Source organism: Motacilla alba, chromosome 18 (genome assembly GCF_015832195.1).
Source record: "Motacilla alba alba isolate MOTALB_02 chromosome 18, Motacilla_alba_V1.0_pri, whole genome shotgun sequence".
NCBI classification, from domain to species: Eukaryota; Metazoa; Chordata; class Aves; order Passeriformes; family Motacillidae; genus Motacilla; species Motacilla alba.
In genome coordinates this window covers 9288960-9315222 of record NC_052033.1, presented here as the reverse complement: position 1 = coordinate 9315222, position 26263 = coordinate 9288960, and the positions used below count along the sequence as shown (strand labels likewise).

Genomic DNA, 26263 nt, shown 5'->3' with positions numbered 1-26263 from the left:
CAACCCTGGAGGGAAACCCGGCCCTTTGTCCTGGAGTGCACTAAAATAATAACCTGCCTAATACTGCTCTTACACCCATGCAAATCGGGAGGAAAGGATTACACCACTAGAAAACCTGCTGCACACCAGTAAGAAAAAAATATTCCAAGTAATTTTTCTTCTCTTGGTGACCTTACAGAGGCTGGGGAGGTTCTCCCTGCCCGCTGAAGCTGCACAGAGCCTGGGCACCAGCTGAAGTGGCAGCAGCCCCTGTGCAGAGGGGAGCAGGGATGTGTTTTTTGGCAGCAGGGTCAGCCCGTTTCCTTGGGCCACCCCCTTCATTGTGAATGCTTCAGGCATTAGCTCAGGGAACTCACCCAGCTAAAAATAACCCTTCCCGCACAAAAAATAGACAAAGAAAATGGCTATTTATACCCTGGATCAATTCCTGGGCTCATTCACCGTGTGGGCCCTGGAATGGCTGCAGTGGGAGCGGGCACAAGGAGCTGTGCAGCTGCACCAGCAAACCCAGCCCGGGGTGCCCACGGGCACATCCTGGGCACAGGGGCACTGACCCCCTTTGGCTGTCAACCAGCTCAACATCCACACATGACCTTCATTCCTGGGATTATCAGGGAGCACTGTGGGTGTTTTTATAATTTTCATTTTAGTCTCTGGGTTTTCAGTTTATAAATTTTTTTTTTTTTTGGTTTGCCTCACCTGGCTGCCCTCCCAGCTGGGTCAGGGCTGTTCCCCTGTGTGCTGTTCCCAAATTCTTGGGTTTAAATGCCACAAAAAGACAAAGGGCCATCTCCAAATGCCCAAAGAGAAACAGAGGATCAGCCAAACAGTTTGATAAAACTCAGGGAGAATGATCCATCCTCATCTGCCTCAGCAGACAAGTTTAAATATGGATAAAGACAGTTGGAGTAATATAGATGCATTTTTTTCCCCTTGTTTTCTGTTTTGACTTCTTTGGGATCATTCAAAGGGAGGTTCAGGCTTTGATCTTCTCTATTGGCAATATTTTCTTCATCTAGGTTTTTACAGTTTGAGAAGAGATGTTACATGCTTGCAAGAGAGACTATCAATATGATGTGGGCCTGAACAAAAAACCTGGTGTCAGGTTCTCCATTTGGAGTGTTACCTCAAGCTTTGAAGTTTGTAATGATTCAAAAGCATCTAGAGCTGCTACAAATGTTAATAAAATTAAAGCCATCTGAAAGTGAGGCTTGCATGTGCCTTTGAAAGTAGGTCTGTGATCAGTTATTACCCTCAATTACCTTGTTGTCCACTCTTTTAGCTCGAGGTTAAACTCTTAACACTTTCCTTTGAAGTGGTTATCCTTTTATCTATGACCGGACTGAGGAATTTAAGGGCAATAATCAATGAGAGCTTCATAAGAATAAAGGGGAGACAAGGCAAGGAGAAGAGGTGTGAATGTGCCCTTAACGGCTGGCTGGGGGTTCGGGGGGCTCTGGCACAGCCTTGGGAAGAAAAAGGAGAAAGGAAAAAAGAAAAAGGAAAAAAAAGGAAAGATGAAGAGGGGAAAAAAAGGGGGGAAATGAAAGAAAGAAAAAAAGAAAAAAAGAAAAAAAGAAAAAAGAGGAGTCCCAGCAATTTCCAAATCATTGCTAAAAATAAAGCAAAAGCACCAGCCCGGGGTGGGGCTGGGCGTGGGGAGCACGGCGAGGTGAAGCCTCATCAAAGGCGAGGAGAGATACCAGTAAAGAATTGGCTGCATCAGCCTTTGATGTTGGCCAGGGCGCCTCGCCCTGCACGGACGGGACACGGGGCGGGTGCCCTGCGCTGGGGACCCTCCCCGGCCCCAGCAGTGACCCCCACCCCTAAACAAGGGGTCCCCAAGCGTTGGTACCGGGCCGTCCCAGCAGGACACGGGCAATTCCTTCTCTGGGAGGATTCCATCCCAGGTAGGATGCCCCAGAGGGAATCCTTCCTGCCTTTCCCCGGCAGCAGCAGCATCCCTGCCACCTGCACCCCGCTGCCACCCAAGGGGTCCTTGGCCACCCCTCCCTGCTGCCAGCACCCACCACAAAGCCACCGTGGGACGCCGAGTCCCTTCTTGGAGGACAGCAAGCCCGGGGAAGGAGGCTCAGAGAATCCACCTGGCTGTGTCCTGGTCCTGGTGACATCCTTGTCACACCCTGCATGGGCTCCGAGGTGTGACGCAGCCCTCTCCTCACAGAACCACAGCCAAGCTGCGCTTTCACCATCGGGGAAAATCGGAGCAACACTCCCAGCCAACTCTTTTCCTTTAATTTTTTTTAATCCGAGGTGCCTAAAGCGAGGTGTTGAAACGCATGTTGAGTGCACCTCGTTTGGCAGGGGACCAAGCCCACATGGCCCGGGTTTGTGAAGTCCTGAGCACAGGCTCGGTGTGTGCTCAGCATCTCCCGAAAACCTCGCGCCGCCGCGCTTTGATCCCGCGCCAGCCTGCGGAGCTGCGTGTCTAATTTAAGGTGCTTGGGTTGGAAAATGTTGACAATTATTGTTACTCTAAAATTAAATCAGTGCTTAATTATCAAAATTGATGGTAACTTAGAGTGGCATTTTCAAGAGAGCCTCAGGGAGTCAGAAGGAGATTTTCAAAGGCGGTTCAATGTCTCAGGGCCATGTCTCCCTCTTCGTACCTGCACTTTCCTACTGACTGCTCCTGCTTCAGCACCTTTCTAAGGCCACCCGAGTTGCACTGAGCTCTCTACCGAGACGCTACAAGGTGGACCCGAAACCATGAGCACAGACCAAAACCTCCAGCCCTCCAAATGCACTTGGCTAATTCACAGCGAAAAATCAATTGGCTTTGGGTGCCTAATTCTCCTATAATCCTTTAGATAATCCCAGCTTTAGGCTTTCAGATACCGATAAAAAACCAAACCAACCCCACAATACAAGAAATTCGCGCAAATAGAATAGAGAACCAACATATATTTCATATAACTTTCAGATACTCTGAACTTGATACGAAGTAGGTTGAGGACAATAGCAATAAAACATTGCTCAAGAGAGAGTAAAGGCACAAGACCGTGAAGCCCCAGGCTGAGAACAGAGTTTCGTAATTAAGTAGCCTCCAGACAGCAATTGTCATAGGCAGGCATTGCTCAAGGACCCAGCCATTATTGCTTTCATTATAATTTTTCAGGAGAGGATCTTTTTCTGGCCTGGCTCCACCTTCATTCAAAGCTCCCAGTGGCCCCAGCCACTAATGAGAAAGCGTTGATTGAGAAATGCTAACGAAGCCTGCACAGACACGGCGTGAGGGGTGGCTGTGGAGCAGGCACGTGGCACTGGGGGTCCACAGCAGGGCTGGTGAAAGAGGTGACACCAGGCAGGGACATCAAACACCACATCTGGGATGAAGAAATGGATGGAGGGAGGTCATGGCTGGTGGCTGGTGCACCCCAGGGTGCTCGTGCTGCTGCTGCCTAGACTGGGGGGTCACTTGCTGGTTCAGTGGGGTCCTGCTGGTCTTGTCCATCAAATCAGTGGAAAATGTGCTGACAGGAAAGGCTTTCCAAAGAAAACTGAGCCAACCGAGAGAAAATCCTGATAAACCCTATATTGCAACTAAATTATCTTCTTTTTCAAACTCAGTACAACATGGAGGTGTAGTTTTTATTCTGTGCATTTCACAGACCCAGATGGCATCCCCCATGGAAGCCTGGGCAAGGAGAGCATGGCAGAGTGGAGTAGCACACAGTGGCTGGGCTATGGCAGTGTCACCCATCCCTGTCACACCACCACGTCCACTACAGTCCGCTGCTGCATGCCAGAATTCCCACATTCTGGCATTTGGCTGAAACTGGCCCTGGAATTTCAGCTTTGCTATAGAGGGGAGGAAAAAAGCATGAATCAGAAACTCCTCTCTGCTTGTAGAACAGTTTGATTTCCCATCAAAACTGAAATTTGACTGCAAAGACCCAAGTTGATCGTCGCTAGTGCTGAGGGAACCCCACTGGAATGGCAGGATTAACTCCCAGCCCCTGACGTTACCCTGAGCATGACCGTGCCTGTCTGCACTTAACTGCTGACCTATCTTAAACATCCCACTAATTAATATGCTGAACCAAGGTCGTGTTCCAACACGGTCTCATTTTCCAGTGAAGGGAAGAGCCAAGAAGGATTAGGAACAAATGGGAACAGCCCAGGATGCTTCCTCACACCCTGAACCACGGCAGGTCATTGCTCCTCCACCTCAGAGCCCTCCATGCAGGAACCCAGAGGAGCAGGAGGGGCCCCTGTGCCTGCTAATTCCTGCCTAAACAGTAATCCCAAACTGTGGCAGAAAAGCCAGGCTCAGCCACTTGCCCCGGCTCCAGCTGTTCTGATCTTTGGCCTGTTATCAGCACCTGGATGCACTGGGAAGAGGGAGGTGATCCAAGGAGGTAACAAAGGAATAAGGTTCTCCTTGTTCCTGTAAAAATGGTGGACAGGCTGCCTGGGCTGGGTCAGGGCACAGCCCAGCTCCTGGGGAGCCTCCTCAGCTGCTGGGAACCCCAGCCCTGGAGAGCACAGGCTCATCCCATGGAGGGCTGGCCCCATCCCACAGGAGGGGCTGGCTGCAGGGACACCCCCTCTTGCACTATGATTGTTACTCAGTCTTTTTTTTCCAGCTCATCATATGGAGGAACAGAGTCAAAGACAGTAAAGAAAATCTCTTGGCTCTACACGATCCCAATCCTTCTGAAAGCAGCAGGGTGGCCAAGCAGCCTCCCCTGTGACCTCTGCTCCTGACACACTCAGGGGGAATTTTATCTTCCAGGGGACCAGGAGTGACCCAGGTAAAGGCTGCACCCCACAGTGCCAGCAGCCCCAGAGCTGCTGCTGGGCTCACAGGTGCACAAACCCCACCTCAGAAACTCCCCAGACCCAGGCAAACCTTGCAGGGAGGGGATGTGCTTTCTCAACCCTTGAGGGAAGGAAAGCACAGCACTACCAAAAGCCCACCTACCCAGAGGAGCAGTGCCTGGAGCCACAGGACCCCTCCCAGCCCCACCACACCTCCAGGAAGGGAGGTCAGTGTAGCAGCAATTTCCCCCAGTCAGACAGGAGTCATGGGCTGATGAAGATGAATCAAGTTCTTTTAAGGCTTTAATTCATTTTCTCCTCTGCCCAAGATAAAGGATCCTCTCCAGAGTCTCCTCTTGATGGCCTCCTCCATCCCTGACACCTTTTTCTCCCTCCAGCAGGTTTAGGAGAAAAGGCAGATAACAGGAGAGCAACTCCTCTCCTCCTGGAGGGGTTTTGGGGCAGTACATTACAGGAATCTATTGCCCTAAAACCCCTCCAGGACACCCTGGGGCAGACTGGTCCTAATGGGAACTTCTCCCCACTCTGACCCACGACCCAACACCACTGCTCACACCAAACCTCCCACCTCAGGTGTCCCTGGGAAGCAGCAGGGACAATGCCAGGCTCCTGCAGCACACCCCCCTCTCCCAGAGGGGAGCAGGGCTGGGTGAAATCCAGATCTCTGGATCCCCCCGGAATGGCAGGGGGGGAGGAGAGGCACGCCGCCCTTCGCGAGGCCGCGGCGAGGTTTTGTGACTCTGCAGAGTTGGCAAATCCCCGGATAAAAGGGAAAATATGTTCATAATAAATAAGACTGAAGTAACACGTTGCGAAATATTTACTCCCTCGGAAAGGCGGCTGTTTGCTTTCAGTGGAGCTGCATCTGATCCTCTGCCAAGCGGGGCCGAGCGCCTGGAAAAGAGACTTTGCTGTGGTCAGCCAGGGAAAACCAGGTGCCCAGAAAGTGCAGGGACTGTGTGTGCACAGGCACACGTGAGCAGGGGAAGGATGGGCACAGTCCCAGGGGTCCCCAGCTCCTGAGAGCCCCACGAACAGAGCAGAGCCAGCCTGGAGCTGAAACTAGTTTTAATGCAGCTAATCAGATGTCAGTGTAGAGACTGAAGGAAGGAGAATAGAGGGGAGAAAAAAGAAAGAGGTGTTGATAAAATACTTGTTAGAAAGAAAATTGGATTAGTGGTGCCATTGTGGCCATGAAGTTCTTTGAGCCAGAGAAAAGAAATAATAATCTTGTTCCTTTTTCCCCCGTCTCTCTGCAGCCCACTGAAGGCCTCACAGCCAAAACATCAGTCCTTCTAATCTTATTTTCTTTTTTCTAGCATGTATTTTATTAACCCCTTTTTTCATTTAACTGCTATGAATAGCTCAGTGGGTAACATCCTTCTTAGAAAGTGAAAACCTCCTTGGAGATGCGGTGCAGGGAGAGAAATGCAGACAAACTTCCAGCTCCTGCACTCAGAAGAAAAGCCCCCTCTGTAATCCCGTCTGGTGAATCCCAACATTGTACCCCAAGGTAACTGCCAGCTCCAGGTCCTCTCTTTGGAGCAGGAACAATCAGGGAATTTATCTGGACATGCCAGGAGATTGCTCCAGCTCTATAAACTCCGTGGATGTGGAGCAGAGATTAGAAAACAAAGAAATGCCCATGCTGCTTCTTGGGAAAGTGTCTGTGTGTGTGAGTGCATCCAGCACCCTAAAGTCAAGTCAGGCAGCTGAATCACCTTTTCACAGCTTCCCTCTAAATCACCTTTCCTTTACAGCTTCCCTTGCCAGCTACAGTGAAATTCCCAGTGTGGACTGGGATGCTCGTGGGAGTGAGCCCAGCACTCACTGGGCCAGGCGTGTCCTGCTAATGGCACAGGGGCTCCAGTGGCTTTATCCCACCAGCTCAAAGCAAGGCTGGATTTCTCCTCTAACACCCACAGCAGGATTTTGTGCCCCAAGTAAGACATGGGATGTCTGGAAGCTCAGGACCAACCTTCCCCTGCGCAGCAGCGGTATCAACGTGGCCAAGAGGAGAGAAAACCATAATTAAAACATCAAATCCAAGGGAGACAGTCCTGCCCTGAGCTGCTGTAAGTGGGAACAGAGATTTGGCCTCTCCATAAAGAAAATACCAGCCCCGGCGAGCTTGGCTGCTGCCTCCTTCCCTGTGAGCAGCAAACCTTCCTGGGAGAGGAGCGGGATCCAGCCCCGCGATATTGGTGTGTTATTTTCCTTGACAGCTGTGGTGCATAGTGGTAAGTGCATGTTTAATTCATTCACAATTTATGGTGTAATGAGAACAATGAATGTGTCTGAGGGAATAATTGCTTCACGGCAGGGATGCTGGAGAGTTCAAGTTGGTTGGCACCTGGACTTTGAATCGGGGCTGGCGTGGATTGGCTCCGGCAGCCCCACAATAGCCCCGATAACAAAGCTGTGGGGATGGGGAGGGGGTTCAAAGTCACCCCGGCCGAGCTGCAGCAGCCTCTTGATGGCAGTGGCTGGATCCCAGCCCCGTTAGACCCGTCTGGCCCCAGTTACCGGGCACCCAGCAAGGCTCGTGCATGTGGGAGCTGCTTTTCCAGGCCGTGTTTACATGGGAATTCTGCGGCGCTGCAAATCCACGTCCCCGGAAAACCAGCGCTTCCCTCACCTCCCTCTAGGACCTTTTCATGGCTCGATCCTGGCAGTGTCTGCAAAACCCTCCTTTTGTTGGGGGTGCGGAGAGGGGGTTGACCCTTTCCAGTGTCCTCAGCAGCCACATGGAGTTTCAGAGGCCTCAGAGGTCAAGAGCATCCATATGGAGGGCCCAGGAGCTCCGTGCGTCTCCCAGCTGTCCCCACGGCAGCTGTGCTTGCAGCCCCCGAACAAAGCTCATTAGGGGGCTCGTTAGGACACTCGGGGGTGCTCTGAGCTGTCCTGGAAGAGCCCTAGAATCACACCACTCCCAGGAGAAGGCTCCACGTATGAACAGCTCCCATCCATCAGACTGGGAGCAGGGAGATCCCGCTATCCATCATGGGCTCTCTCCCACACCACTGAGTGGGGCAAGATTTTGAGTCAACAACAAAGAGATGCTGACAAATCATCCCTCAAGCCTTGGTCCATGCAGGGGGGTCTGCACCAACCCTCTCCACAGCTCCCAGCGGAAATGCCAATCTGATTTCTCAAACAAATGTGTCAAAGCATGAACAACAAATCGTCCATGCCTGAAATCCACCCCAAGGAGATCAACAGACAAGATGGGGCTCTTGGACCCAGCATCAGCTCTGGGAGGAACAGGCTGTGAGGAGCTGTGAGACTCAGATGCTGTTGTTAATTATTACACCATTATATTGGGGAGCTGTGCTAGAGACCATCAGCACTCGAGCTTTTCCATACATGGACCGTGCAGGATGGAGCTGGGTCCCTGTTCTCCTTCTCCAGATGGGAATGCCACGTGCTGGGGATGGGTTTGCCTTGGACAGCTTTCAGAGATGCTGAGCTGAGAGCCCTGCTACGCATTAACTCCCATGCAGGGCTCTACAAGATGTTTTGAACACGTATGCAACACTTGGACTAAATGGAGGCTGCTTTCAGCAGGGGCAACATCTGGGTACAAGCAGATGTGGGCCAAGTTGGTGAGCAAATCACTGCAAGGGCTTTTCTTTAGGGACTGAAGGCATTTTTCCATGGGGTTAAGTGGTTTAGGTGCATAAACTGGAAGGACACCTAATTGAGATTAAAAAGATCAAGGTTTTAGGCTGCTGTGTCCCCTCAGAAACAGCCCACGTACGCGCACGATGGAAGCGGCCACAGCTGGGGGTGGAACACAGAGCTTAGGAGCAGACAGAACCACGAATTCGTAGTCCTGACAGAGAACCTTGTTTTATCCCATCTACTCTGAGGTTAAACACGACGTTCTGTCAAGCCACACTCGGAGCAAAACACGGCTTGGCAGCGGCGCCGCGCTCGCGTAACCGCGTTAAACACGGCTCGGCTCCGCGGGCCGAGGCTGCAGCGAGAGCACAGGCTGCCAGCCCGCCTTTCATTTTCCTTTTTTTCTTTTTTTTTTTGTTTTGTTGAGGCTGGGATTGAAGGTATTTAAGATGGTATTTTGTGTTTAGATTTAAATGTTTAATTTTTTATCTATGTTATAGTCTCCCAGGTAGTCAGTTTTGTCGTATTTTACTAACAAGCTACAAAATGGTTAACTGTTTTTCTTTATAGGGTCTTTTAAGGTTAAACTCTTTAATTAAGAAATGGCACTTAAATTATTTTTACTTTTAACTTAATAACTAATTACTTGAGGTTCACAATGCGGACTTTTTTTGTTTAATTACAAAATACTACTTAAACTGATGAAGAAGGACTAGCTTCTATTTTAAAACTTCTATCTTGTTCTATATATATATATATTACTATATTCTAAAACCTCCAACTCTAAGTTTATTACCTTGTGATATTATACAGTCTAATTATATTACACACTATGCAGATATATACAGTCTAATTAAACTACACACTTGTAATCTTAGTGTTATTCATGAATTTTGGAAGCTTTCTCTATGGTTTTAGGTCAAGCGTAGTGTTCTTTCGGGGGTTAGAGTCTGTAGGTACAGAAAGTTTAAAATTTTTAGCATCTAGAACTCCAACACATCCAGGAGGCAGCACTGCTGTAAATAACTAATAATAAACTCCTCTGTCCTCCCTGTAACGCTCTGCCTTGTCACTGCTTTCCCTGGAGCCGCTTTGTCCCAACACTGCTCTGCCTGGCAGGGGAAACAACAGAGCCGAGTGCTTAAAGAGGGACCAACCACGTCTTCACCTCTCCGTGGGCAAGGAAAGGTTAAACCCAGAGGTGCCCGCAGATGCAAGGCGTGAATTAGACTTGGGTTCACACCTTCTCCCTGCTCCATCCCCTCCCGAAGCTCAGCTGTGAGCTGAGCCCCCCAAAGTCCCACCCCCATCCCCATCGCCATCCCCGCCCAGATGACAGCTCAGGATACAAACAAACCCACCCATAATTGCACATCGTTAATTACCGAGCGTGTTTGGGTTTCTCGGAGAACATTAGCTCGTGAAGACGCTCAATCAAGGAGCCCTTGGGGCATCCAAATCAAGGCAAAGCATCAAACCCCAAGCGCTGTTTTGAAAACACAGCTTCAAATGCTCGGTGCGGGAGGAAAGGCTTTCCCCCTGCCCCCAAGCAAGGGCAAAGGCTGTGACCTCGGGGTACAACATCTGCAGGAGCCTCCGGGGACACCCAGCACTGCTCCCAGGGTGATTCCAGCAAGGCTTTGACCACAGGCACTCATGGAGGTGTTTGCTCCCCTGGATTTTCCCTCTTGTTCTCCCAAGCCCAACTTTTTGTGCCCAAGCAGGACAGCTCTGCGTTTGCCCCTGCACAGAACTGGTTTCCACCAGCCTGGGAACAATTAGGAGAGGAATCAACTTAGGGAGAAAACAAAACAAAAAAAGTGACCAATAACTGCAGCCTCTGGTTAGCAGAATATTTTTAGCTAAGGCAGCCTATGTATAATATATACCTATATACATATATATACATAACTATATATATTATGCTATGTATAATATATAATTACTAATCTATAACTGTGCTTTTATAATGATGGAACAGTATTGCAGGTGAGGTGTGCAAAGACGGAGTGAAAACAGCAAAAAGTGACATCAAAAAGTAACAATCACAAATTAAAAACAGAAGGGAATCAATAGCATCAAATTCAGGGGAGGGATTTCTGATCACAGTCAGGAACAATGTAAAGAGGACTTCAGTAATATTTGGGTAGTAGTTCTTTTTCTGACAGAGATGGTCTTTTTCAGCCAAACCCACTGGATTTGAAGCAGAGAATTAATTCAGGGAAGTTTTAAGAACAGTGTCCCTAGGCCACTTCCAAGTCCCTTTTAGTCTTCAGATCTCTAAATAGAAGTTTCTAAGCATCCATGCAGCTATTTCACAGCTTTGCACTCATATGGGTACATGTACATTTACTTGGAAATGGCTGTTATACGAAAAAAAGAAAAATAAAGATCCAGAGAGATTTGCTCACATCAGTGAGAAAGCTTCTGGCAGTTGCACAAATTTTAAAGTATTATTTCAGTTTATGCATGGTATTTCTCACTCTCTTGCTCACAACCCTGTAGCTTACACTGACCATGCTCCTGGAAACAACCCCATGGGCCAAACCCAGCATCTTCTACCAACACAGCACCGAGGGACCACCAAGCACTTCCCACCCATTCTCCTACAGGATTACCACAACAGCATTTATTTTCCAAAGTGACACAAAAAACCACATTGATATTACAAAGCTCAAGCCCAGCAAAGCCCTGCTCTTCCTCTGCAAGGATAAAAGTGCAGTGCTGGGGAGGGAGGGCTCCCTGAGGGGCACCAGTGCTCACCTGCCTCCAGGTGCTGACACCCGAGGGGACACCTGCTGAGGTGGCACCACACCAGGTCACCCACAGGCTGGATCCTGCACAAGGAGCAGCATCACAGGCCAGCTGAGCACAGTCACAACAGCTCCTGAGAGCACAGCTCCTGCAGCTATCCTAAAACATGGGTTTGCACTGCCTGAGAGAAAGGATCAGCCCCCACTAGGAATATGTGAAATGAAATCATTTACAGCCCTTCCTAGATCCTCCAGAGAGGTTAAATTTGCTGATTCCACCAGCATACCCCAATGAAAAACCAAAAACCAAGCCCACTCCACACAGAAAGCTGCTTCTACCCCGCCAACTTACCAGGGGTAAGAACTTCAGCCATCCTTTGTGGAACAGATGTTTGCACCAGCCTTTCTGCAGTCACCCACCAGCAAAGCTGGAGCTGCTGACACCAAGGGCTGGACAGGCAGCTCACAGGGGGCTGAAGGATTTTTCAGGCAGGAAGAGGGTAGAGATATAGCTGGATTCAATGATCTTAAAGTTCTTCTCCAACCTAAAAGACTCTGTTTAGACAGCAGTGCTGTTTAGAGAAGGAAGCTTCAAGGGAGACATTTGGGAGCATGAACCAACTCAGGTAAGGTCTGCTCTAAAGGCAGGAGGCAACCATCCATCCTGGCTGTGGGGCTGAAACCCCAGAAGGTGCCTCTTTATCAGCACACCCAAGGATGGGGATAGGCCTGAACTGAAGTGCAGGCTCAGGGTTAAGTGTCTGCAGATGGGCGTTATTGAGTTAGGCTGAAGGTTCAGGTGGGAAGTGCCCCTCTGGGAAGGGGCTGGTTTGTCCTGCAGCTTTTTGTCCATAATCTCTGGCCCTGCTGGTGCAGGGTGTGGGGTGGGAGCTGGACCCTGGTGCAGGTGCCTGGTTCCATTTTACCATGCCCAGTATTTGTATTTCAAACTGCAGCAAAGCAGCCCAATGGAGCAGGAAGAATCACACCAAAGGTCTGAACAAAGGCACTGGAGCAGCACAGGGCCACCAACCTGTGCTGGGGCAAACCTCAGATTGTGGGGGTGCTTCCAGGATCTCCTGGGTAGAGCAGCAGAGTCCTCATCCAGAGTTTTCACTGCAGATTCAGATCTACACTGAAATGAGTCAGTGACCTCATCCAACAAGGATGAACAAACAAGAAGATGACAAGCAAGTGTTGCTAAGTCTCAGAAGATGCTCATTCCTGAGCCCAATTAAACACAGCCTAGCAAACACCCAGGCTCTGACTGATCATGAGATCCATATGGGGTCATCTGCCTCCCTAGGTCTGTTTTTCCACCACCCTCAGATGCTCAGTGAAAACTGACTCTATAAAATTTAGGTGAGAGATTTAGACAGGCTCTGAATTTGAAGGAATCAGTCAGACTGAGAAACCCCTTTCTAAAAACACTTGCTCTGGGAGAAGAGGGTTCAGTGTGGTCCTGAGACTGCCCCATCTTCAGTGCCATGTGACACACCTGAGCCTGTGCCAGCTAAATCTTGCTGAACAAGTCCTGCACCCCCAGCACTCCTCAGTGAAGAGCCAAGGGTGGTCTTACATCCTTGATTTCAGCCCAGGACAACTTCCACCAGCAGGTTTCTGATGGATTCCAGGGCTGGAGTTTTAATGAATTCCTTGAATCCTTTATTTGGGCAAAACTGGACAAAGTTAACTTCAGTGTAAGCTTGAGATAACAAGAGAATTAGGACTCACAACTTTCTTTTGACAAGATGGTCAGCCCTGCCTGGTGTTAAACTTTGATATGAGGTTTCAATGGGAGAAGAACAAGATTCCTAAAGTATGAATCTGTTGAATAGATTTTATAAAGGTGGAAGCATTGTTACAACTTCACTGCCCAGGTGAGATAAAAGTGTTCCTTTACTTTGCTCATTCTACCAACACACATTTCCTTGTTTTCAGCCCTGATACTGACTCTGAATCATGTGCTGCCACATTTAAAGCCCATCTCCATTCCCACTGAGCTGTATGTCCGTGGAACATTTGAAACAAACAGGCTTTTGGGATCCAGCTCTGCAGATAAAATTGCTTTAGAGAGCTGCCCAAAGGAGGTCCCAGCTCTAAATCCTCCTTGTGCGAAGGTGAGCTCCGTGTCCATCGTCCCAAGAGTCTGCTGAAAATACTGCCCTGGATATTGGACATATCTGGGTTGAAAGGAAAATTAAGGTTTGCTATTAGAAGATGGAGCACTACCAGGAAAGAAAACATCTCTTCTCCCAGTGATGCCTGAAAGGAAGCAAAGCTGTTATGACCTGTAGCCAACTATCCCCCAGTTCATGGGATAAAGGGATGAAAAGAAATTTGGATTAGGGATGGCAGAACAAGGGCACGACACATTCTCCACTCTTTTTGTTCTCTGCTTCTCTGTCAGTGAAGGAGAAACCAATTGTGGCAGCAAATGGTAAATAAATGATATTTTATCCAGGGGTTTGCCTTATTTACATTATGACAAATGCCAGATAAGACCATCAGAGCTGCTCAATCACTTTGTGTAAGTGCTACAAACTGCTCCCACATGCACCACATGCAGCACACTCCCTCCTTCTCTCACACAAGGCACATTTTTGCAGGATCAGACCCTCATTCAGTTCTTTAAATGCTTTTTTTGCAATTTTTTCCCAATTTAGAGAAGAAAAATTTTATTTAATTATCCTTTTTTTTTTTTTGTGGTTTGAATTGACCAACTGCATATCTTCCCCTGCCTTTATCAAAGAAGCCACCAGTACCAGAGCACATCTAATTTTAAGAGGGCTTTAGTAGGCAGACTTAAAATTGATCATGCATTTTAGTTTCAGTAACTTGCAATTTCTGCATGCTTTGATAGAGCACTTTAAAGAACAAGTCTTTAATGACAAAGGCTTAAAGGAAATGACCTTTCTGAAGAAAATATCAAAGCTTGGAAAAGATAGCTCCTTGGAAAAAAAAAGGCTGAATTAAAATGACCTTGTGTTCTGAAACTTCTTCATACAATATCTGACGTCTTACTTTCCCTTTGTACCCTCCAAATGGGACCAAGTATAATTCAGCAGTGTGGTGCCTCCAGTCCACTCTTTGATTTGGGGAGGACTTTCAGTGCATCAAGAGAATTTTTTAAAAATCAGATCCTATAGAGATTCTCTATCAAGACCTCTCGGCATCAGGATCAAAGCTGTGCATGCTTTCCAGAAAATTCAATAAATATTTTCTTCTAATCACTATAAATTTTTTTTTTTTTTTTCTGCGCAGCAGAATAATTTCTCAGTTTGAAACCACCACAGTCAGGAGAGATTTGGGCAAGCACCAGGAGTACCTGCTGTCCCCAGCACAATTAAAGCTCTGTTGCAGACACAAGCAGAAGGAGGGACCTTGTATCCCTTTCCTTCCAGCTCGGCCAAAAAGGAGCATTTTTGTTCCATGTAACACAAGAACTGTGAGTGGCACTGAAATAAAGTGTCACCTTGATAAGGGTCACCTCCCTGGGTACTGGTGAAAAATGTTACAGTGACTTTTTGGGGGGGTTTTATAGAGGGTGAAACAATCTTCTGTCACGGAGCAAAATCGGTAAATTAAATAAATATAAAACAGAAACAAGGTTGTAACCACACTGAAACTGGTTTGGCCAGAGCTTGTTTAGAGACAACAAAGCCAACTCCTGGCAGCTGGCAACTCCTTACCAAGTCGGGGAAAGAGAGGCAGAGAGCAAGAAATAACTGGAAATCTTTCTAATCCTTCAGTTTGGACTCTAATTCTTACTTGCCACAAAAAGGATCAGAGTAATGTTAACAGCTGCAAGAGAATTCCACCCAAACTTACATTTAAGTTCTTACAAGGTTCAGAAACAGCTTCAAAGTGGTCCTCAAGCTGTAGATGATGCCGGAGAGATTTTCACAAGAGTTTTGAAACACAAAGAGTTTTGATTGACCAACATCTACTTTTCTCAAACTGCTGTATGACCATCAGTGACATCAGCAACCCAATCCCACCAGAAAGAAGGAAATCCAGGAATTCAAGTAGCAAGAAGAGTGTCCATCTTTATATATGTACACCCTTTCCTGCTGTCAAAAGCACTAAACCCACACAGATTTAATGGAAAAACACAAGCAGAGAAGCAGAATCAAAGATGCCTCATTTCCCTCAGGCATGAGAGGAGCTGTCACTGTCCCCACCTCTGCCATTTGGACACAGGGCCATGCCCAGTGGGTACATCCCAGTGCCCACAGCCTGTTCCTCCTGCAGAGCCCAGCCACTGCTGCCCTGCACATTTTGGGGCAAAAACATTTTACTGCCCTCAATTAGCTCCTAGGCATCCCAACAATTCCTGCTCCTACACCTCCCCATTCCCCCAGGCCAGGCTTTGTGGCACCTGCCACAGCACCTCCTCCTTTATCAGAGGAGCCTTATCTGTAATTAGAAGAATCACTTGTTGATTCAAGGGAGGTGGAAAACCTGCCCAGGCCCTGACTGGGCTGACAACCAGCAAAGCAGCCAGAGCTGGGGTTTGGCACAGAGCTGCCAGGAGGAGGGGTGGATGGAGCCAGCCTGCCAAAGCCTCTCCTCCTTGATCTTGGTGCCAGGAGCAGATAAGAGCCCAGCTGGTGAGCTGGGGCTTGGCAGCACGGCCGCCTCCACCGCGGCAGTCGGGGGAGAGGGAGCCTCCAAATTCCACCCAGGCTGTGGCACAGGAGCACTGGTGACACCGTGGTGAGGCAGGAGAGGAGGCCATCCCCACCAGCAGGGTCCCTCTGGTGCTGCCAGGGCCACAGCTGGGCTTGGAACAGGAATTTCTGGCCCCTTCTCAAGCACCGTGCCTTGATCCCAACGCCACCGGCAGGATGGAGCCCAGGAACACAAAGGCAGATCTCAATGCACACATTCCAAATGCTCCAATGGAAGGCCGTGGAGATACCAGCACTGCCCCATGGCTGGGAGGCAGGGCCAGCTCTGAGGGCTGACCACATCCTTCAGCTTCCACTGCCCCTCAAACCTCACCCCGGAAAACCCTCTGGAACCTGCTCAGACTTCCCGGGATGGTCGCAGAGAGCCGGCACACACCCACGTGGCACCAAGGCCAGATCACCCATGACTCTTTTCCAACAACACCCCTGGCTCTGTTATCAGCCCATGAGGAAGGAATTCCCTGCGTCCAGAGTATCCAACCCACCAAGAGCCAGAGCTGCCTGCAGTGCCACCGTGCTGCTCGAATCCTTGTGCCAAGGAATCCCTCCAAACACAGCCCACATTCCCACTTTACAAAGCCACGCAAAACCCCCCCGGCTACTGAGGTGAGTGAGATGCTCAAGCAGGACAATAATGTCAAAACAAAAAGATAAGAAAATAATAATATTTTAATATTATGTAAACACATGGACACAGAAGAATGTCAAAATATGTTAAAAAATCTTGGACAACAACAATAATAATAATAGAAAATGGGGTTTTCTTCATGTTTAAAAGTGAAAAAAATGGTATTGGGAAGGAGTAACAAAAATATTAGTAGAGCAAAGCCTACTTGCTCAGTAAGCAAGCTCAGCGTGGCGTCAAACCGTGTATCAAAAGCATAAATCTGTAATAAAATAATGATAAAAAATAATGGAAGGAAGATACAACAAAATCCATGCTGGCATGAGCTATGAATATGTTTTCATGAAGTTCATTTTTTTTTGTGCTAACAAAAGAACCAATAATCTTTATATTATAATTTACAAGAGCCAAATCTTCAAACCTATTCAAAGCAGTCCATTTGGCAATCACAGAGATCCCACTGGTCCATCAGCTACCTGAAAAGGAAGATATTTTTGTCAGTTATACCTCATTATTTTATTATAAAAACACAACAGGCTGAAAGCAGGGCTGGGTCCAGTGGGCAGTGGGTCTGGAGCTTTCTATTTATCTAACAAAGTTACCTATGCTGGACTTATTACCCAGGATCTATGACATTTTCAGTTTCCAGTTAGCTTTAGCTAATTCCTGTTAACAAATAATTCAGGATTAATATTTTCACCAACTCTCACACTGCTAGCCTTCTCACAGTTACTTAAATATCTCACAAAGGCTGACACTATTTTTACGAGCACACATTCTTAGCTGCAGAAACCCTCATGTGAGATATGAAACACCATCAATGTCTATAAATACAGTAAAGATGGAGTGGCTTTCCTAGGAAGTTTCCTTGTACTCACCTCTCCACGTGAATCACTTACTCTAAAGGCACAGCCAGGCTTTTTATGGCTGCAGCACTTGCCATAATTTATATTGGAGGGTGTAAACGTCTCAGAAAAAAAAAAAAAGAAAGAAAGCTCAGGCTCGTGGAGATCCGGTCCTTTGAAGATGTGATCTGTAATATTCTGCCTTGCATCATTGTTTTCCATCTTTAAAGGAGGTGGCATCACCGCAGAGCCGCAGCTGTGCAGGAGCCGCCGCCTCATCCTCCACACGCAGGCAAAGCCCAGACTTGCAGAGCACCTGCAGCTTCCCCAGCCCTGCTCTAGCACTACTGACTAAGCACCGGGGAGAACTCCTCAGATGTTGTTTACTGAAAATAAGGAGCTGTTCGAACTGCACCCATGTTGGAGGGTTTGAATTAAGCTGTAAAGCTTCCAGCACCGGGACCCACAGGTGTGAAATGGTACAAACTGATCAAAGATAAGCCCGTACTTTTTGGCGTGGCAGGCGTTCGGGTCTTCCTGGAGGACTCTTTTCTGCAGAAAACTTACCTGTAAAATACATCCCACATGAAAACAGGGTACAAAATTCCAATCAATATATTTGTGCTCATTTCAGAAAAGCAGTTTTTCTGGTCTCTCCTGCCTAAATAATGCAGTAACACTTTAGCTGCACAGAAGAATTAATATTTAATAGAAGACTGTTCTCTTGGCTTCCCTGGCTCTGCTCTGGCTGTGCACTCTTCACTCCTTCAGGAACAGAGTCAAACCAGTTGTTAAACCCAGCTGGTGGCACCATCTGGGTTGTGCAAGGGCTTGGGAGCTCCCGTTCTCCTGGCAGCTCCCATGGGATTCCTGTGCTCTGATCCCTGCACTTCTGCTCCTGTGATGGAGGTACTCACCTGTTCCCCAAGTGTATGAGAATTAATGCTAATCAACACACTGCATCCCCTGTTGGCCATCTCACCAGCAGCAGACAATCAGGCAGCAAATCCTTTATATTTAGCACCATGTTCAGAAAACTTCACCCAAGCCTCAAGTATTTTCATTTTCTGCTGTTTATTTTTATCCCCGCGCAGTGCTTTTACCCAGCCTATCCTCTTCATCCTCCTCCAACAATAAATAATCCTGACAGGTGCAGGGATTCCAGTGCCCTTCTTGTCTGATGTTTTCAAACAGGAATTTCAACAATTTTCAAAGAGCAGGACACCTGTGCTTCAGAGAGAGCCCAGCTCCCCGAGCGGTCTCCGACGCCAGCGCGTGTGGGAACGCAGCCAGCAGCGATGGATTTCTGGGAGAGCACCCAGGTTTTCATGTGTGCAGTTACTTTTACTCCTTTGAAATGCTGCTGCTGCTTACAGAAGCTCTGCAGGTGGATATCAGATTCTATTTTTTTTTTAACTCATTAAAAGGTGTGGTATTAGCTCAGAGTGATGCTTCCTACCAGGCAGTGCTAAGAGTCCTTTTAGGAGTCTTTAAAAATAGCTTTTTTACTATCAACTGGAAATAGATCTCCCCAATAGACCCTTAACTCTTTATTTCCCACAACTATTTAAATGAGAAAGAGCATCACTTCCATTATGGATCCCCTGAGGTGGAGGCAGAATGTTTACAGACAGAATGCTGAAGTTGTGTCACTCCCTGCACACAGAAATGTTGAGTTTCCACTGTGAAAATTTCCTACTTCCATTGAAGGTGACCTCTGACAGGGGAAGGCTCTCATGCAGAGCAAAACATGCTATGGAATAAGTCTTATGCATTGCAAAGAAAAAGAAAGGGGAAAAATCCCCAAATACACGAAATTACCAATCATCTCCCTAGAGAAGGTTGTGCAGGACAGAGAATTGAGATGTTACAGATCAATAACTTCTTGAAGAATGGTCCTGAAAATTGGCATAAGGATGTGATGATGATGTGATGGTAACTTGTACTCTGTGTGCTCAGGTTTCTGCTCTTCCCAGAGCTCAGGGCAGCTCTGAGCCATCAGCTTGGCACTGTCCTTGTCCCAGGTCTTCCCTTCAGCCAGGACAGATCCCAGCTCCCAGTCCTTCCCAGCTCGGTTACATGCACAGTCCTGCAAACTCAGATGGCATTTTCCTTGCATTCCCATTATTCCACAGCTATGATCACCCTTCTTTATGGCTATTTTTCCTTCCTCACTGCAGTTCAGGCAATGAACATTTTGTTTTCTTCCAGCTCCCAATACTCTGAATAGAAGAGCCCCAAATAACTTTTGTGGGAACCATGTGTGAGGAACACACCCAATTAATCAGCAGTTCCCTATTTCCAGTGACATTTGGATATTTCTGTTAGGAAATTTAATAGTCTAGTTAATAGAATTCATACTGATGCTGCATTAATCTAGAAGAACTGGTGGTCAGCAATATTCAAGACAAAACATTACAGAGCCTCTTTTTATGGGAAAACATAAAAATATCACAATGATCATTGAGACAAATATCTTCAAAAATATCCAATTTGCTTTATTACATAGGCTGGAAAGAAAATAAAATTATTTCTAATCCTCTTCTTCGCCCTTTATAGGCAGCCTTTAAATGATTCCTTCAGGAGAAACAGCATAAGGACATGAAAGATAACTGTGAGCTGCATCTGAAAGGCTGAGGAAAAACCCCTAATACTGAATAAAGCCCAGCTTTTCATGGAAGAAAAGTCTGGGATCAAAAAATACAGTATGGTAGCTCTCAAACTGGAGGAGAAAAGTTTTGTGAAATATGACACTGAGGGAGGGAGAAACATGTGAGCGCCGCCATAATTTGGTTTTGACACTTACTCTGTATTTTTGGCCAAATTTCAGATGGTCATAACCTCCTGTCTAGAAGAAATGGCTTTTATCCAGCCTAAAATGCTGAAGAATAAGAATTTACCTGAGATTTTAAAGATGAAATGGTGTCTTCGAATTCCTTTCTGGTAGATGCTGGCAGCAGCCCTTTGAGTATTTTTTGATATTCTTCTCGTATAGTAACCAACTGTAACAGAATAAAGAGAAATTTATATAGGGATGGCTGCTCTTAGGTGCTGTAAATTTTTTTGCTTCTTTTGCCCAAATTGGAGGTCAAATAAACACAGAATTAATTGTGCTATGAAAAGGGAAAGAAATATCAGTGAAGACCTGTAAAGAACAAAAGAGGTAAAAGAGACAAAGAAAAGCAAAAGAAAACATATGAATAAAAATATACATGGAGAGAGGGGAAAAAAGAGAAAAGAACATGGTCTGAAGAAGCAATAATCATTCTTAAATCCACCTGAACTGAGCATTTATACAGGCACACCTTGCACACTGACAGTCAGAAGTTTTCTGTTTGTCTCTGGTGGCATCTGAACCAGGTCAGTGGGGTGACATTTGTCCCTTGCTCCCTCAGACAAGGTGAGTTACTGCTTTCCAAGAGAAATTTTACATAATTTCTCAACTTTTAGGTGCTTTTGTGGACTTTTTGTTATTATTCTTCATCCTGCAACTATTTTTCATTGCACTTTGTGTCTTCCTCAGCTTCATGGAGACTACAGAACTTTCAATGAGCAGATCTGAGCATCTTAGAGCCCAAAATAAGGAGGTTCAAACAGGGGGAAATTTTCATCTGCAACTTTATTTAACAGATGCTGAGTAAACAGGAGTTACAGAGCAGAGTTACATGAAGAGAGATCAGATGGAAGGGTTGTGCTTCTTATCTCTCCAGAATGGTTGGATTTGGTGAGTTTTGGCCTGGGATAATTTGGGGAGTGTGTTCAGGCCAGCCCATCACGTTCCCACTTGGCTGAATCAGGGCCTCACATCTGTACTTAACTCCCAATAGGATTAACTGCTTAACTCAAATTAAGCAAGGACTTGGGTGTTTTTCTGGATTAGCAGCTGAATATGTAAATAAAGGATCAAAGGGCTTCGATATCAGATTAACTCATAAAATATCTTGAAACTTTCAAACGGAATCTCTTTTTTTTTCACCAACACCGTTTGGTGCTGGTTTTTTGTTCCCAAATGGCTGAACTCCACCACTGCAACCACAAATCCAACCCTCAGCCTCACACCTGAAGAAGCCAGTTCCAAATCCCAGCTCCCAGAGCTGCCAGAGCTTCCACAGGTGAGAACCCGAGGCCGAGTTCATCCCGGCACCATCCCATGGGAAAAGCAGCTCCCGCCAGAACCTGCATTATGCAGCGCGCAATTATCAATACAAAAGGAATAAAACCATCTGATGAAACGTTAGGAAAATTCTCCCTCTGAGTCACCCCGACAGGCAGGAGGAATTGCCAAATCTCGATGCAAATGGGCAATTAGAGGCTTTCCTTGGGAACTGCAAGGAAGTGATGCCACTATGCAAATCTGAAGGGAAAAAAAAAGAGGTGAGACAGGAAACCTCGTTTGAACTCAGCTTGTGTAAAAGCCAGCGATCAAAATTTATGTTTTTGAGAGCTACACCAATAAATTCATGCTACTATTTCTATCAAGGCTTCCAAAGTTATGCATAAGTGGTCTGCCAGGATAAATATTTTCTGAGCCAACAGCTCATTTGGGTGGGGACCTTGATAGAGCAGAAACATATATTTCAGTTGATTCAACATGTTCCATTTATTCTTGGTGAGACGAGACCAGAAACAGGCAGCCAGAGCAGCAAAATGCTTTTATTTCCTGAATTTTGATTAATGACAATCTATTTAATGGGTAAGAGGACCTGGATGATCACCTGGCCAATATGCAGATGGAACAGAAGTTTTAATACAGCTCTGTGAGGGAAATAATAATTTTCTAATTGTGCAAGAGTTTTCTTGCAACCAGGTCACTGGTTTTAACAGTTTAATCTGCAGCTGTCCTCTAAATAAGTGCTTTCACAATGCTGGGAACATTTGTTATTAACTTTGCAGAGCAGCAGAGGATCACTCCCTTTTGACAAAGGTGTTTCTTGGAAAGCCAGGAAGAAATATTGCATTGTGCTTTGAAGTACGGAGATATCTCACAGGGTCAGCTGAGAATGGAGAGAGAAAATGAGAACCAAGCCCTGGTAGCTGCAGTTTGGCTTGGGACTGAGTCCATGCTCTGTTTCAGAGACAAGACATGCACTTTTTTTTGCAGTGAAACCTGTTCTTTGGGATACAATTCCAATTTGTTTGAGCAGACAAAACATGCTACTTTCAGCTCTGCTCGCTGGTAATTGCATCACAATAAGATGAAAATAAGTGCCCAGCTGTTTCCTGCCGTGTTATGGTAAACAACCTGCTGGGATTTTTGGCTGAAGTCACTATCAAGGTTTATTGACCCAAGAGATTAAAATAGTGCATGGCAAAAATCTAAATCACTTCTTACAACTGAAAAATAACATCCAGTGGGCTAATGGGTACTCATTTTAATGGCAGAAGGTTTTTATTTTTTAACACTTATTTTTCACCAATGAAAGCTACGTTTGCAGGGATAGGTTTTTTTGTGCCTTAAAGGCTTTTTTGTTCTTTTATAGCCTCAAGCTGCCTCCCTAGGATCCACAAATACTGTGCCTCCTCTTGCACACTTGAGGGACATTTAAAATTGCAATTCTTCATCCCTCAGGAGGGCTTTAGTCAGCTGGATGAGGATGGCTCTATTTCATTTACTTGTGTTCATTTTTCTTCAGTCCTGGGAAAGTTTTGGTTTTTTTTTTCCTTTGAAAATTCATTTTGGTGAGCTGATTTAATCCATGAACCCCCAGGAAGGTTTTATAGCTTTTAATATTAAGCTGCCACACTGGTCTTTGTTTATTCAGGTTGGTGGCTAATATATGAGGCTTGGAGTTTGACCATCAATCATCTTTGGTGTCAGCAGAAAGCTGAAGTTGCCACACGTAGCTCATGTGTGCTTGGTCACCTGGTAAATCAGTAAAAAAAGAAGAGATAAATTGTGACACAATTACATAAAGTGATGCAGAAATGGGACTTGGAGTTTCACAGACTACACTGAAATTGTGTCGGGCACTGACCGTTCTCAAAGAGAGAAAAGTTGGGTTTGATGCCCAGAAGAGAAATGTACAAACCTGAGCTTTCCACACCAACCAACCCTGGGCTTATCAGCAATCTCAGAATTGTTTAGGTTGGAAAAAGCCTTTAAGGTCAAGTCCAACCAGGAAGCAGCACTGCCAGGGTCCCTCAGCACCACATCCACACACCTCTGCAATCCCTCCAGGGATGGTGGTGACCACTTCCCTGGGCTCTCCTGCAGAATCTGCTTTCTCCCTGAAAGGTGCCTGTGCTCAGCTGGGCTGGGCTCCTTCTCCAGGCACTGACAGAACCAGAGCACACAGCCTCGAGCTGCACCAAGGGAAATACAGGCTGGAGAGCAGGAAAAAGTGTTTCACAGAAAGGGGGATCAAGTTCTGGAATGTTCTGCCCGGGGAGGTGGTGGAGTCCCCATCCCTGGGTGTGTTTAACAAAGCCTGGATGTGGCACTGGGTGCCAGGGTTTAGCTGAGGGGTTGGGGCTGGGTTGGACTCGATGATCTTGAAGGGCTCTGACAACCTGGGGATTTCTGTGAATTCTGTGAAATCAGCTTCAATTTTTTACTGCTCCCCGGAGTCTTCTGCTGGCACAGCTCAGTTCTGCAGCCACCCATCTTCTCTACAAACCTCACAGGGATGTTTGGGGCCTGGGTTAGGAGAGGGTGGGAGCACAGGAACATGCTCCACTGGCTCCTCGCTGTGCTCCAGTCTCTCTCCTTCCTTTCTGAAAGAAACAACCCAAGCACATCCAGGAGAAATGCAGCATCTTCAAGGTGACCAGATGAATTTCAGCCATGTGCCACCACCAGCCTGCAAAGCACAGGGTGTTTGTTCTGTGTCTCTTCCATGCTCTCCACCAGATCCTGCTCAGGCTCCCAACACCCATCTCTTCCCTCCTTACTTTCCACAGCTCTGTGATGCTGAGTTCATCCCTGCTGCAAAATACCCATCTCATAAAAAACAAAAAATCCCAAATTCAAAAGTCCCAAACAAATACAATCTTCTCCAGGCCTTCCAGCTGTAAATGACTTTATCTGATCCAGGGGAGCATACGGAAACTGCAAAAGAAACTCTGAAGTAAATGAAGGGACCACAGAAAGTGGTTCCTTTAAGAAAAAAATCTTGTCTTGAAGGGCATGAAGTTAATTTTGTGTTTATGTCAGATAAGAATCAAAAGATACTTGCCTTAACCAGGGTGTTGTGGCTTTTTTAGTATTTTAATTTCTACCTGTCTATAATATTTATGCAGCATAATGTGTGCCAGGAAATACTAGGATAGTGACCAAAAGGCATAATTAGGATCTTTTAGTCATTATCAAATTTTCTTCATGTTTCAGGGTGAATAAGATGAGAAAAGTTTCTTGTCTCTCCTAAATCCTTTCCTATATCAACAGTTGTGTGCTATAATGCTGTTTAAGAGAAAAAAAAACCTCTTTAAACAGGTTATGGATCTGTTCTGCAACATCTCTGAATGGAGACAGGAAAGATCTGCTGCAATAAATCTGAAGACAGGTGAGGGTTCCAAGCAGGTAAAAATAACCCCTTCAGTCTTAGGGAGATAATTTAATCTCAGAATGAAGAATCCTCCTTCTAAAGGAAGGTGGTGGTAGTAGTAGTAGTAATAATAATATTAACAATAATAATGATGATGCATAGGTCAGCTTCATTCAGGTGAAGGAATTTTCTGAAAGCATTGTGAAAAGGGCAAGTGAAGGACAAAATATTACAATGCCACCCCAATTTAAAAAAACCCTAATCAACAGAAAAAACCAACCAAAAGAATCCACCAAAAAATAAAAACCAAAACGCAAGCAAAGAACCAATCCAACATGCAAAGAATGATTAATCACTTGTTTGTATGCTCCCTAATTGCAGGGACTCCTCCTTTGCTTTTCAGCACTCCTGAAGTCTAAGTGAGCACAGCTCCACTCCTGCAAAACTCTGTGAGTCCAGATGTGCCCCTTCCTCCCTCAGCTGGCCTGGGGGACGCTGAACAATGTCCCCAACCCAGGAACAAACCAACCAAAATTGGCAATTTCCTTCAATTTCAGATCCCTCCGGCCTCTGTTGTAAGAGAACATTGAACTGGAGCTTGAAATCTTCTGAAATGATTTTTCCTAAAGAAGAATCCAGTGATGTACCAATTGTTTCAGTGAAGATCAAGGTCTGCACATTTGTCTTTGCAGAAAATCACCAAACACGAATATCCGCCGCTTTCCAGTCTGGTTCCAGGCAGGGGGAATTTTGACTCTCACTGTGCAAGGGCTGTTGAAATATGGCTCTCCCAGATTTGGAGGAACAGCGTGCAACTCGATACAAATGTTCTCGAGTTCTTAAGAAAAGTAATGAATGCCATAAATCCCACGGATTTGGCTCAGCTGAAAACAGCGACCGGGCGAGATCAGCTGAGCGAGTTATTTTGTCAAGTGAACACCATGTTGCTCTCCACTGAGAAAATCCTGCTGGAGCACCTCCCCTGTCCTGACAGTTCCAATAAAAGATAAATTGGTGGCATAGCTGTCCCCTTTGTGTGTCTGTCTGTAGCCAGTAAACCATCCCAGCATCCAAGACGTTTTTGCCTTGTTGTTTTACTGACCCACGGGGACCTCCAGCCCTGCTGAGCTCCTCGCTGGGCACTGAGTTTGCTGCTCCAGGTCATTTTATTTTCTTTTCCCAACCTGCATCCAAGTGGCCTTGTTACTTCGGTGGCTTGTGTTTCCATCTCTCTTTTCTTGAACAAGATCTCCCACCTGGAAAATCCTCTGATTGTAGTTAAGCAATCTGAGTCCATATAATTCATAGCTGCAAAAGAAGCTTTTTGAAAAAAAAACCACCAGTGGGCTGCATATGGCAAGAACAGCATTCCTGGGACTACACGACTTGGAGAGGAATAAAAGCTTTCACTGTCAACACCACGGAACAACCA

General features: G+C 46.4%; 2 protein-coding genes across 8 annotated transcripts in view; both read right to left on the bottom strand.

The window, feature by feature from the left end:
* AXIN2 (axin 2) overlaps positions 1-16943 on the bottom strand; it is a 52764-nt gene extending 35821 nt beyond the window's left edge. Inside the window, exon 1 of the mRNA XM_038157561.1 lies at positions 16924-16943. The gene's annotated coding sequence lies outside the window, so the exon portion shown is untranslated. The remainder of the gene's footprint in view (positions 1-16923) is intronic.
* The window catches only part of CEP112 (centrosomal protein 112), a 188269-nt gene that overhangs the window by 11484 nt on the left and 150522 nt on the right, over positions 1-26263 (bottom strand). For 5 of the 7 annotated variants that reach the window (XM_038157551.1, XM_038157553.1, XM_038157556.1 and 2 more), the window contains 3 exons: positions 20248-20349; positions 17856-17914; positions 16660-16978 (listed from right to left, as the gene is read on the bottom strand). In XM_038157551.1, the coding sequence (XP_038013479.1) occupies positions 16975-16978; positions 17856-17914; positions 20248-20349 (165 nt within the window). In that variant the 3' untranslated portion in view covers positions 16660-16974. Of the gene's footprint in view, positions 1-16659; positions 16979-17855; positions 17915-20247; positions 20350-26263 lie in introns of those variants that run through there. The other 2 variants (XR_005259386.1, XM_038157555.1) reach the window with 2 other exon arrangements.